General features: G+C 43.2%; 1 protein-coding gene across 15 annotated transcripts in view; it reads right to left on the bottom strand.

Moving 5' to 3' along the window:
* The window catches only part of CACNA1G (calcium voltage-gated channel subunit alpha1 G), a 323,096-nt gene that overhangs the window by 144,971 nt on the left and 163,459 nt on the right, over positions 1–14,666 (bottom strand). For all 15 annotated transcript variants that reach the window (XM_028716551.2, XM_028716569.2, XM_028716593.2 and 12 more), the window contains exon 4: positions 564–661. In XM_028716551.2, the coding sequence (XP_028572384.2) occupies positions 564–661 (98 nt within the window). The remainder of the gene's footprint in view (positions 1–563; positions 662–14,666) is intronic.

Here is a 14,666-nt window from a genome sequence, read left to right on the forward strand (position 1 = left end):
ACTCCAACTCCCATCGTATGCAGCCAACATGGGCAAAAGTCAGGGATGATGGGATCTGGAGTCCAGCGACACCTGGAGGGCTGCAGGTTCTCCTCTCCTATTCTACATCATCTTTCATACTAGTGCAAGCATGTACACACAGAGAGGCATATGCTGTTTCTAATAGTCTACCCTCTCTTTCCCATCACATCTCCTTGATGCCTCCAAACTCATTTTTTAATTTTCCTATAAAGTGATTCACATGAGACCCTTTTCCAGAAGCACTGTTCAAGCAAGGGAAACAAAATACCAAGTCCTTGCCAGTCTGTTTGATTAATTATTCACTCTTTTTTTGAGGAGATGGCTGAGATGGATGGACTATTCATTAAAAAGAGCACATTGGTATCAGGTTCTACATGAGGGGAGTCATAATAGCAGTCAGCGTGGTCAAGAGATGTAGGCGAGCGCGTTAAATGGGATTTTGGAAAAGATGTAAAATGTCCCACTTATTTCCAGATTGTCAGAAATAATGAGCTAGTTTCAAGGGGGAGAGAAAAAATGGGGAGAAAAGAGATTTTACTTACTAGGAACTCTGTTAATGGCTCTCAACGGCCGGAGTACCCTGACGGTCCGAACAGCTGAGAAACTGACATTCTGCAAGTCCAGAGAGTATTCCAACATGCTGGGAAAAAAAGCAAGAAATAAAGGGAACACATCAGAGTTCTGCAGGAAAAAAGTTAGACGCATCCCAAATCAAACAATCGACACATGGTGCCAGGAGAAAAACTCCCTAGCAGGACTTCTGTCCATGACTGAAGGGTCCTGGAGGAATTAATTATGGGTTTAATTATCATATCAGAATAAAGTTCATGAGCATAAACTGTTCTATAAAGTCTCCCGTCCCTCTTATCGTCTGCAATTTTAATGCTCTTTTACAAAAAAAGTTTCTGAGGGCCGAAAGTTTCCCAAAGATTCTTTTACCATTGAGGAATGAGAGCATCCAGGGAGGAACTTTCCCAGTTAGCATAAAAATAATATGCTTTTGATTTGTTTTGTGGTTTCAAGACATGTGACCCGGTCAAAGGCCATTTGAGCAGGAGCAACGTCTCCGTTTATGGGATCGTCTTGGAGCAAGCTATATGTACCTATATGAATTATCTCACAGAATCATTTTCACACAATAAAAGACTCGTGGGAATCGCTCCAAGTGAGGCCTCATGTTGATGTCAGCATGTGGAAGCATTTTTTCACCAGTCAATTTGCACCTCAGTTCTCTCACCTCTGAAAGTCCTCTGCCAAAACGTCTCATGGCTCAGATCATACATCATCTCTCCTCGGGTCTTTTCACTGGCTTCCCATCCCCTTCTGTATCTAGCACAAACTTCTCTATAAAACTATCCTCAGCCTGCCACCCCCTCCCTCAAACCGCCGGCCTCTCGTTTAGCTCTTGATTCTCATATGCCTCTGTGATTTTGTCTCCTCCAACATTAACAGGCCAACTGAAAATCTCTGTCGAAATACCTAAATCTGAAAATCTCAGGCTCACTTGAACACCCCCCACCCCACCCCATTCTTCCCTGCTACAGCATGGATGGAACTCACTTCCTGAATATGTGCAAACTCTCTCCCTTCAAACCTCTTCGCAAAACCCATCCATTCCATGTGGCCATGGCACACCCCTTCCGTCTTAATTCCCAAAAGTAACAAAGCTTTAAACTTCTCTCTCTCTCTCTCTCTCTCTCTCTCTCTCTCTCTCTCTCTGGCTCAGATTCCAACTTCCTTGGGGACCAGGACCTCTTAATTTTGGCTATAAAACTCTGTACACTACACTGACGTTCGTGACTGGACTTAACTGTCAAGGGTCCATTACCTTTACCTTTTTATATCAGCTCTCAATGGGGACCAAACCAGCATGCCAAGAATTCTTTCTTTTTTTCCTTTATTATTTCATAAAATGTATATGCCACTCTTGTAAAAACACAAAAACAAAAAACACCTCCAAGTGGTTTACAATAAGGATTAAGCAATAAAATCAGGGAAAAGTTACAACAGTACTTTAAAATATACAAAAAATAAAATACTAAAGCGTATTAAAATTGCTTCAACTTTCTGAGCATCTTGATAGGCTTGCCTAAATAAGAATGTTTTTAGCGAGTGTCGAATAGTACAGTGAAGGCGCCTGCTTCATCTCAGTGGGCAACTTGGGGCACGTTGGAGGTTTCCATGCCCACCACCCAAGTGTACACCACCCAAGTAAAAGTGCCATGTCCATATCCCCCCGCCAAGTAAGATTTGCCCACACACAAAGCCTAATGTTGCTCTGTCCTTTTCTGTCCTGATACAGCTCTATGTTTTCCTATGTAATATCAATATTTCTTTAGGCCTGTGGGCTTTGCAATAAGTAAATCTGTCAAAAAAATGTTGCCTGTGGAACACTGAAGAGCTCTGGATTGTTTTTTGGTAAAACACAGAATGCGAGGTTTTTTTAAATCAAAAAAAGAACTTAAAAGCTTTATTTAATTTGTTCCAAAAACTGCTTTAACAAGAAACAAGCAAAGCCAGAGTTCTTCAGAACTCAACAAGTTGCATTCGAGACAGACTCACAATGTAAGTTTGTTGTGAGGCTTGTAAAGTCACCTGGAGGACACAGGCAACCACCAGAAAGAAAAGTTTGTGTGAATCTGTAAAGAAATACAATGGTACCTTGGTTTATGAACTTAATCCGTTCCGGAAGTCCGGAAGGCTTGCTTTCCCATAGCAGCGGGGGGACTCAATTTACAAATGGAACACACTCAACAGGAGGCCGAACATGTTCTGCTTCCAAGGCAAAGTTCACAAACCAAAACACTTACTTCCGGGTTTGCAGCGTTCTTAATCCAAGTTGTTCATAAACTAAGCTGTTCTTAAACCAAGGTACCACTGTAATGGAATGTGCACTCAGCTACCTTGTCATCATTTGAAGGTAAGAACACCCCCCCCCCCCGCAAACAGACTATGGAACTTGTCTGCAAACTGTCGGATTTAATCCACTCCAGAGGGACTCCTGTGCCACAACATTTCATCTACTTTGGTCAAAAGCTGGAAGAGGTTTTGCCGTTTAATGTTCCGTACTATAGTGAAAATGGGGGGAAACGAAACAGAGCGGCTCAAGAGCTGAAGTACAGATCAAAGCAGAGAGTGCACCGAGCAACACAGAAAGAGACTGGATTTTTTTTTAAAGTTCCAATAATAATAATAATAATAATAATAATAATAATAATAATAATTTTAAAACACCAAAAGGCAAAACTTGGGGCCAGTGAGAGAAGTCTGAGCCTTCTTGTGGCCTTATAACCATCAACATGCTTCTCCAGGCATCCTCTTCCCAGCCATGGAAAGGCAGGAGAACTGTGGAGAAAGAATGCATAAAACTCTAAGAATGTCTTGCAGTCCTTTCCGGCAGAGAGAAGTGGCACACTGGCTTGCAAACAGAAATAAAGCAGCCTCTTGGATGCGCTTTCCCCTAATATCCTATCCATTCAGCTCAGCATCTTTCTGTTTAGTTTAGTTTTTCTTATCTTCCCCTAGCAACAAGCATTCCAAGACTATAATGTGAAGTAAGATTCAGCTGAGGAAACTAATGCTGGTTTGTTTTTCTTCTGGATGGCAGTTTTGCTAGAGATTCTGATAAGGAAAGCAGTTTTGATAAACAAGTTCATTTCTCAGGTGAGCCTGTCTGGGAACTTGTAGCAAAATAAGGAAACACTTGCTGCAAATTCTGGATTCATTTTTCTTACATAGAGGTACAGAAAATGTCATTTATGAGCCAACTCTGAACCATTCACCTGTGTAGAACTACTTCGAAGAGAGACTACTCTGAACATGCAGAATTTAGGAATACAGGGCAGAATTCAGTGTAGCAGGGCAAGCATGTGGGAAATGGGGTCTGCTTACACAATAGGACTTTCCCCTTGTCCCCTTGCACACCCCCTAAAGCTGTTCTGCCCCACCCCAACCCTCCAGAGCAGATTTAGGGGATGTGGGGTGCATGGGGGAGGAAGTCCTGTCGAGTGGACAGATCTCGTTCCACACATGCAACAACTAAGTTTATCAGTAGTCATCCATGACACACCACAATGCACAGCTATAGATGTACAGCATAACCTTCATTTTACCTAGTGGAATGTACCTGAGTAACTTAATGGCTTACTATATTCCTTCTACTTAAAGGTAGCTGCTTGCATAATAGCAATTTTGCAAGCATCTTCTAAAAGTTCCTTTGCAGCCAGAACCATATTTACTAGATTGAGTGATGTCTGATTTCTTAGAATGAGAAATAGATGCTGTCTCTGCATGGCAGAGAAAAACTCCAGTGCAAATAGACATCAGATCAACACACAAAGGGTTGTATCCAATGGTGTCAGAATGCAGATCTGTTCTCACAATGGGACTTCCCCTTCCTCTCCTCTCCCTGCCCGTCAATCTGCTCCAAGGGAGCTGCAGGGAACAGAAGGGGGTGGGTGGGATTCCATCACAACACATTCAGGCTGGATAGCTCAGTTGGTTAGAGCATGGTGCTAATAACGCCAAGGTTGCAGGTTCAATCCCTGTATGGGATGACTGCATATTCCTGCATTGCAGGGGCTTGGACCAGGTGATCCTCAGGATCCCTTGCAACTCTACAATTCTATGTACATAACCCTTTTCGAGGTGTTGTTTCCTATGCTTCTAATGTAGCACTGGAGTAGCAAACCAGTTGCGCAGTGATTCCCCATGCTGCAGAAGCACCCTTAAACTCTACAATCCCTCCTGTAGTGCAAGCAAAAAGAAAAAGAAAAGACTCAAAAGACAGAGGGGGCGGACGGACTTGGGAATAAAGAGAATACCAGTCTACTAAAACCAAGAGATCTGAAAACATTTAAACTGCATACAAAGCCAAATCAGAGCAGTTCATTTTGTGCTGACTGGAAGTTTATGAGCAAGTTGTGAATATGCATAACCGCTGCAAGGGAAAAATGTGAAAAGAAGGTGAGAGCTTGGAGGAGCATCAGATGTTCACAATGTGGGAACCCCTATAAGAGAATGATCCTGCAGATGTCCCTGTCAGGAGGAGAAGTGCCCACATATGCGTATGGTGGGTTGAAAGTCACCCAGCTAAAGCAGGGGTTGGCAAGATGCAGTTATTTTACTGGAGGTTAGAATGGGATTGAAATCTCTACACCCCCGCCCAGCCAATTCTAATTTATCACAGCATCTGAGAAGTGTGGTTTACCATTCTTGAATTGCATTTTGCACATCAAGAAGGCATATCTACAGCACGGGTACCTGAGCAAGGGAGTCAAGAGCTGTGTGCACATCCCCTCTCAAAATATTCCATTTGCAGACAGGGGAATTCTGTCTGTCCATTTCACCAAATTTCTTCAGGGGCAAGAAATTTTTCCAGCACTTTCTTGGTGTCAGGGACTGGCAGGGCTCTGAAGAGTGTGTGGCAAAGGCTGGGCGGGGAGGGGGGGGCGAGGCCAACCCAAGAGAGAGGACCAGCTAATTATGGGGTTTTGTGCCGCCCATGAGGCTAGAGCCAAGGCTGGAGGAATGGGAAGAGCCTGAGCAGTCAGCAGCAGGAGATGAGGTGCAGAATGTGGAGGAAGAGGCTGTTCAGGTGAGGTGCAGGGCGGTCAAATCTTCACTGTCCTCTGGAACCAGGAGGGGCTTGAATAGGCAAGTGCAGAGGCGACTTGGGTATAGGAGAAGTCACCGGTCACTTGTGCACAGTCCATCTGAAAAGAATACTTAAGCTGGGAGGGGGGCATGGTCCCACTGTTGTTTCAGCTGTTCAGCCAGGGCACAAGCCTGGGCAAGTTAATGCCAGCTATGTAGTTGCTAAAAGCGTGTGTGAATGTGTTTTTGGTGCATCTTAGAAGCTGCTGTGAAGCATGCTTTTGTTAATGAAGAATTAAACTACCGGCTGTTTGTCCTCCTTGCCTGAGTGCGAGCAGGACACCTAGGGGATGGAGTTCACCATTTGCAGGGGAACCTGAACAGGGTCCGTCCCCCCTCCCCCTGAAGGCTTTATTTATTTCTGCTGCTTCAAGTAGCAAGAGCAGCATCTGTGTTGGCAACCTAGCCACCGTTTTGCATCCTCCACAATGCCATAGTCCTAGCATTGCTCCAGAGCAGGCATAGGCAAACTCCGGCCCTCCAGATGTTTGGGACTATAATTCCCATCATCCCTAGCTAACAGGGATGATGGGAATTGTAGTCCCAAACATCTGGAGGGCCGGAGTTTGCCTATGCCTGCTCCAGAGCATGGGGAACTGAGCAGGTGAGGAATGGCAGCTGCCACAAAAGAATGGTGTAGAACATTTTCAGAAAATTCTGCAAGGTTGCTTTCTTTTTCTATAGGGTAAGGATGAGATAAAGAGAAATATCTGAAATGTTCTCATTAAAAACATGTCTTCTGGGGAATTTTGGGCCAACTCTAAGGGAAAATTAGTACCTTCACCAAATTACAATTGCCAGGATTGTGCTTTTGAAAGTTATGAAAGTTCAACTGCATCAGTACTATACTAATTTTTAGGAACCACACAAGCACAACATTGACTGATTTGGAAGTGGCAGAGGATTCATGAAATGATATGTTTACTTGCTCCATGTAAATCAGCCACAAGATGGCTCCCTGAGCTGAAGACTGTTCCAGGCTGGTTACAGATGATAACATGGGGGGGGGGGGGACTGAGCTAGAATCTGAACTTGGTACAGACTTGTTTGTTTCTTTGTAGGACATTTCAATGAACCTATAATGGGCCCTCCATTATTCTACAAAGAAGACAGGTGGTTGCTGGATTAGATTCTGATTGGGAAAGAAGCAGCAGTCTTCATAGCCAATCAAGGGCATGGTTCTCCATGGAGATTTCCAACATGCAAATTAGAAATATCACACAAGGAACCTTGGGGACCTTCTCTAGAGCAACACACACCCAATGTCAGCACATCCAACCCACTTCATTTCCTGAGGATGTGAAATTATATACAAGAAATGACTGGGCTGCATTTTATTCTTCTTAAGAGAAAGCTCTGCCATATATTCTTTAAAGTACACCATAAGATCTTCCAGGTTGGATGTCATGGTTCCTTATTATCTACAAAGTGGAGCAATCAGAATCGAGACAGAGCATTAAGCAATCAGGGGACAGAAAGAAAATGACGTCTAGGTAGCTTACATTGTATCTCTGGAAAAGCAGAGAGAAATTTGAAGGCTTTGTCACCTGCAACTATCACTCAGCCAATGTCCATTATATGCTGCTCACTACGGTATCTTAATCGGGAGGGCAATGAATCTGACACTCCCAGCTCAAAACAGGGAACAGAAGTACGTGCAAAGCCAGGGATCTTGGCAAATGTGGCTTTGAAAATAGGGACATCCATTGCTCCTCTAGACTTGGGTCGGGGTATATGCTCTAACACAGAAGGACTGCCATGCTTACTACTAAGATTATCTATCAGCGTTAATCTTCTAACTCCAGCTCCTAACATGGCAACATTATGGTACAAACTATATATAGGTAACCTGATGGGGCTTCAAACTGCTTGCTTATAGATTTTGCAGATTTCTTCTCCTGCCCAAATACTTTGTGATTTCAGAAAAGTCTAATGATAACAAAGGGTGTTTCAAGGTCCAACTCCCAACCTAAGTATCCAGCTTCTCCTGATTGCATTAGCCTCGCTGACTTAGGTCATGTAACACAGTCCAAAAACACTTGAATAACGCTCAGGAATAATTAAAATCTAGAAACTGAGGCATGCTGCCAATTTGAATCATTATCACAAGTAGTTAATGGTAACAGTTCATATATCTTGCAAAGCACTTGCCTATCAGAATTTGATGGATTGGACATAAGCATTGACAGGCCTGCAGCCAACAAATGGGGTTGGGGACCAGTGCCTCCGAGGATGCAATCCTATGCGCATTTACCCGAGAGTAAGCGCCACTGAGAGACGGGGTGGCGCTGTGGGTTAAACCACAGAGCCTAGGGCTTGCCAATCAGAAGGTCACCTGTTCGAATCCCCACGATGGGGTGAGCTCCTGTTGCTCAGTCCATGCTCCTGCCAATCTAGCAGTTCAAAAGCATGAAGTACAAGTAGATAAATAGGTACCGCTCTGGCGGGAAGGTAAACGGCGTTTCCGTGCGCTGCTCTGGTTCGCCAGAAGCAGCTTAGTCATGCTGGCCACATGACCCAGAAGCTGTACGCTGGCTCCCATGGCCAATAAAGCGAGATGAGTGCCACAACCCCATAGTCATCCATGACTGGAACCTAACAGTCAGGGGTCCCTTTAAGCACCAATGAACATAATGGGGTTTGCTTCCAAGTAAACACTGACTGAACTTTAAGTTGGTATGGCACCCCTCCTAGAAATAACATGCATTCCAGATCCCCATGTTTGTTTGTTTTTTGCAGCTGTGGCTCTCTAGCTGTTGTTTGACTCCAAGTCCCATCAGTCCCAGCCAGCATGGCCAATGGCTATGGGCGATGGTAGCTGTAGTCCAGCAACATTTGTTGGGTCAAAGGTTCCACACCCTGTTCTAGTGCAAGCTGTCTTGAGATGCATGGAAATATGTGCATCTGAGGATATATATTTTTGGAATGATTTGCTATATTGAGAAAATGTTTCACAAAAAAATTAAAAGCTTTGGATACTGCATTTTAAACCTAATTCCGAAGACAAGGACAATTCCGTCATCGTCTCCTGCGGCATGTCCCAGATCTTCGACTGGATATTAGCCAAAATGGATCTGGAAATGTGCTGCTATTCTGCAGCAAATCCTCCAGTGCTAAAAACAAGGTGGGGGTGCCATGGTGGAAATCCAAGGAAACCAGTCTCCATCCTATTGCTCTGATCCTTACATTTGCTGAAACAGCCAGAATTGACCCATATTAGAAAGGGAACTCCTAACTCGGTATTGATACATTCACTCATATACTGTACATTATATACATAGAAAAACTAATGAATACACTAAACAGCAGCAACTCATCTGTCACAATTAGCTGCTCCATACTAATAATGAGAAAAGGCAAAGGGAACATAAAGGTGATGAAATTACATTTGGGCTCATGGTAACCTGGGAAAGTGAGTTACAATGGATATTTGTCACCTCACTGTTTCAAGGTGGCTGGTTTATGTCTAACGTCGCTTTAGTTTGATGGCTGTTTTAAGAAACATTATTATTATGGGAGGTTTATTATGTCGACATTTTGGTTTCAATATTCTGACGAGGATTGAGGTCTGTGATACGTGTTTTCAATAATGTCTGATGTTCTTATTTGTTACTGCCTTGAGCATCATCTGAGAATTAGGTGGGATATACCTTTCTTCCCTGCCCCCACCCGCATCTTGGAGGACAAGGTGGTTCTACATGGGGGGGGGGTCCCCAAGGTGGCTAAGCCTCAACAAGATGGCTGCATCATGTGCCCTGTCCTCAGACCATGCTCTAGTAAATAGTTTGCATCCCATAGAGTTGGAAACTAAGACTGAATACATCTGTTTACTCTACATCCAGTGTGTTCCCACTGCTGGCTGGGGAAGGGGTGCACATATGATGTTAGCCGCAATACATAGGGTATGTATCCTGTTGTTTCTTACAAAATATCGTGTTTTTATGCACTTTTCTCTGAACCAGTTTTGATCCAAATTGAGAAAAAGAACATCCTAGCTACTTTTAAGCTAGTAATGGGTACACAGCCTAAGTACCATACTGAGAAATCTAGCGGCTAATTATACAATTTCAAGATAATTTGCTTCATTTTGGTAATGCAGCTTCATTTAGGTATTAGGAAGGCACTGGCCCAGCGCCCAGACACCTAACCATTATATGAATTGAGAACCAGCTCTAGCACACACCCAGCACTGCCCTGAATTGGCCTAATTTCAGCTGAAGGTTGGCAGTGGTAGTGAGCAAGCAGTTGAGCCTGCCCAACTGTACTGATATTTCCATAGTTGAACTTCTGATAAGGGACCCCAAATTCCCTGGAATCCAGTTCTGGGGTTGGGGGAAAACCACACTGCTCTATGATATCAATTCAGTGCATCATCTGGAACCTCTTACATGGTCAGGTTCTGTAGAGTCACTAATTCTCCTGCCCTTTGGGGTTTGTGTTTAAAGGAAAGCATAATGGCGCTTTAAGAAGTCACAACTCAAACTGCAAAGAGGCAGAAAATAAGAATACATCATATATTCACCAACTCTAAGAAGCACTTTAGTTTCTGCATATTTTGGGGGTGAAAGAATTCGCCCTCGGTGCTTGAGGAATTCACACTTTTAGATGCTGCACTTATATTATTCTTTGGGTGGCAAAGGTCTGCCTCCCAGCTTCTGTCAACCTTTAACTACTCTTTCAATATCCATTTCCCAGAATTCCCTTTGAAATAATGGCCCATGATTATGTGATTCATCAAAACTTCTCATTTCTATGAGGAGCTCTGTTCTAGCCAAAGCTGTATTTTAAAAAGAATGAGATCTGATAATATGGCAGCATTCTCTCTCTAATCTCCAATGAGCTTAGCTATAATTAGAGGGGAGTATGGCAAATACTATATCCTCTATGAGTAGTGCTAATAGTTGTATTATATTGTCACAAAGAAACAATTTCTTCTCCTGGAGTTCAGTCTGGACAACCTAATACGGCAAGGCATAATTTTCAGAGGGGCCCAGCTGCATGTAGAACCCCCTAGATCAGGCACCCCCAAACTCGGCCCTCCAGCTGTTTTGGGACTACAACTCCCACCATCCCTAGCTAACAGGACCAGTGGTCAGGGATGATGGGAATTGTAGTCCCAAAACAGCTAGAGGGCTGAGTTTGGGGATGCCTGCCCTAGATAATGAATGCCACAAACTCAGTTTGATTCTTTGGACACTACCACCTCACGCCTTTGTACACAGACTCTGCTAAGCAGTAGGACTTAAAACAAAAAAACCTATGCCAATTTAAAACATAGCTCTTCAACATGCCCCATGTAGAATTCAGCCCCTAATTGCACATATTCAGCTCAGGGATTCTGGACCTACATCAATGCCTGCAAGAGGTGGTTCTGAACTGAAGATTAAGCTATCTTTTGGAATAGAACTGAGGATGGTGTCCATCTAAATAGTTCCATAAGTAAACCTTCTTCTCCCCTTAAATCAGTTCTAGGGAAAATTACATGAAAAGGACAACAAAGACTTTAAAAGAGAATGGGAACCATTTACAACATATATGAAGAGGCAACATAAAGAAATGGACTCATTGGCAGGGTTTGAGTAAACAATCACAACTGTATACAACAAAAAAATAAGACTATATGTATTGAGAAAATTTTGGGGAAACAATACACAGGATGAACAATATGGAGATAAAACAAAATGTGAGTATGAGGGAAGTCCAGGGGGAGGAGGGTTGAAATATGAAAAATTGTTAAAGATATATTGTTAGAAGAAGTATACATGGAAAAATCAATAATTTTTTTTTTTTTTAATCTGTTCTAGGGTTTCCCCCCAATCCTGCAGAGCAGATTTGGCAAGGCTGGGGGCACGCATGGGGAGAAACTTCCATTGCGCAAGTGTAAATCCTTGTGCTGACCAAATGAACTAGTTGGATGCTGCCTTTAATTATGGACTTGAAAGGCATATGAGAAACAGAGGGGAGGTGGCCCCAATCTCAAACTAGGATTACACATGCCAAAGGCAGCTGCTATAAAAGTGCATATGGGTAGGTAGGTGGGAACAACATAATGTGCTGCACTGCACACTGTGAAACACACACACACACACACACACACACACACACTTATTGTTAGCCGCTCTGAGCCCGGCTTCGGCTGGGGAGGGCGGGATATAAATATTTATTATTATTATTATTATTATTATTATTATTGAAACCTTTCCCACTTTTACATGGAAATCCTTTCCATGGGTGATAACCAATGCTAGTCATTGGGTATCACTCTATCTTATTCCACTTCCAACAGCTGTGCTCTCTTAGTAACCTCACTTCTGTACTGAAATAATAATGTCCAACAGTAGCAGGAAGTAGCATTACCCAAACCAGAACCACAAACTGGATGTGGAAAAAGGTAAAGGGGAGGCTATTGTGAAACTTTTTGCCCCTCTTCCACATCAATGTGCTTTTCTTTCAAGCACAAAGCTTTACTGTGTAAGCAGGGAATGGGAACCTGTGGTCTTCCAGATGCTGTTGGACTCTAATGCCCATCAATCACAGCCAGAGCAGTCAATGAGCAAGGGATGATGGGAGCTGTAGTTCAACAACATTGGGACGGTCACAGGTTCTACAATACTGCTGTCTAGGTTGAAGTGAAAAGTTATCAGGCAGAACTTTGGAAGAAAGCAGGATTGCCATGCCGTGAATGGACTTTTCGATTAGGAAGCTGCCCTGCCTGGAACATTTCCTCAAATGTGAGGCTCAAGTCCCTTACACTTGTATGCATGTGAACATATGATCATTTTTATTATAAATGAGAAAGACAGGAGAGAGAAGCATTTGTATTGCAAATGGACATTCTGGCCCAAGCTGGTTTCCTATTCATCTTTCAAGCTGAAATGAAGCAAGAACTGCTTAAAGCCTCATGTGTGAAATGTAATTAGATCCAAATCCTGCTGCATACAGACAGAAACTCTGCCAGGCCTGGATCAGCTACTACAGCTTGGGTATTTTTTTAGCTTGCACAAACATTTTCTCCTCATAAGCCTTGGCCTGACAGTCATTAAGGGCAGTGCTCTCCTGATGTTACATCCTTAGTTACCTCTGGCAACATGTCAGGTCCTGCGCTTCTCAAATGTAGCTGCCTTATCTGCAGATGGAAGTGGGAGATATCCTTTGTGGAGATGTTGCATGGGAAGGAATAGTAAAACCTATCAGGAGAAACCCCACTCAACAACAGATCTGCAAGAGATGTTATTTTAAAGCAGTCTAGTACTGGGTCACCCCATTAGATTTCTCTGCCTGCTGGCTCAGAGGTGGGGGAATCTGAAACAGAAAAATATGCAACATTCTGAACACCTTACAAGTACCTCACTAGAATGGAGAAAGGTGTGCTATTTTAGTTAACAAAGTAAAAAGGAAGAGGCCTGTGTCCTCCTCAGCAGTGAAACAAAGGAGAAAGTCAATGAGCTTGGGGAGTGGGAGAGGGGGAAATGATATTTCATTTCACATTTAAACTATGGATCTTTTGTCAGCTAGATTGCTTTTGACAGGGGCCAGATGGGAACAGTTCAGACACTCAAAGAGAAGGAAAATCTTAAAGCAAGTGACAAAGCTGATCAAGCAGAAGTCAATGGCAAAGCTGTAATATGTCTGGACCAAAAGTCTTATGCCCATATGCCTGCAGAGCTGTGAAGACCTGGCCCAGAAATGGCACTGGGGTTGTGTCACTGTCTGAATAAAGGAAATTTTGTTATATAGCAGGCCCCCCCTGCACCCCCCACGCTACGCCACTGTATATATAGTTTCATAAGGGTTTCATCTGAGGTTTCAGACCAGATCTACAGCTTGGGGAGGCTTCTGGGAAGAGGGTTATTTTGAAGACTGGAGGCATCTGCCTAGTGTATTTTATATAGGCAGATGCCTCCAGTCTTCAAAATAACCCTCTTCCCAGAAGCCTCCCCAAGCTGTAGATCTGGTCTGAAACCTCAGATGAAACCCTTATGAAACCATGTCTACAGCCTCCTTTGCAAGCCTGATATGGAACCCTACCCTAAAATTGAATAAGCTATGGTAAGATAACATGTCATTTCACCTTCAATATGGATTTTTACATTATATTCTTCTCCAGTTATAAAAATGAATAAAACTAATCAAGAGGCAATGTAATGGAAACGGTTCACATTCAGATAGTTTAATTGTTTGGACAAATAATGCCATCATGTTAGCCTCAGAGAAGATTAATCAGATAATGGACAGTGGTTAGAGAAATGGAACCAGGATCTTCCCCTTCTACAAAATGGGAATACGGTAATTTTGACCACACAAGATTCTTACAAGAGAAGATTTTAAAGTAGTTTTGCAGAGTACTTTTCAAATTAAAACCAGATAAATTCTAAGTTGCTGCGATTGACAGTTGTGCATAGGCTCTCCTGGTAGTCATCTTCCTGCAGAGCCGGCAAATCTCATCTGCAGCTGGAGACCAAGAATAGGGTTGATTTTGAGAAAGGCGTATCTTCCCAGAAACATACGTTTCTTTTGTTCAACTGTTGCCTCTGGTCAAATAGTTTTTTCAGGTTTTGTAACCACACAAAACCTGTTTACTAGAAACAAATGGGATGAATGCAAATGGAGCTCTTTCTTTCATGCTGCCTTTAACAATACAGGGGTGGGGGAAACACACCTGTCTGTCTCCAGCCCTTTAAACACCTCACCCACCCGCAGAACAGAACAGCTCAGTACATGACAACTTCAAGCAGGAAGAAGCTATAAAAATGTCTCAGATTTCTGGGTGAACTACCATCAAAATAAATGGTGCAATTACAACCCTACAAGCTCCATCCCCTCTTCACTACCCCAAATCCCTCCTGTCTGTCATTTCCCAACTTCCAGGCTCTTGGCTGTTCATCTTTGAGAGTCTCCGCTGAGGCAGCCAAACTGCTGCTGCTCATATACTCCAGGCAAGGATCATTACCGAAAGCAAACTGGGGATAACCCCGAGGAAGATTTTGTCC

The sequence above is a fragment of the Podarcis muralis genome, chromosome 2 (assembly GCF_964188315.1).
Source record: "Podarcis muralis chromosome 2, rPodMur119.hap1.1, whole genome shotgun sequence".
Classification (NCBI taxonomy): Eukaryota; Metazoa; Chordata; class Lepidosauria; order Squamata; family Lacertidae; genus Podarcis; species Podarcis muralis.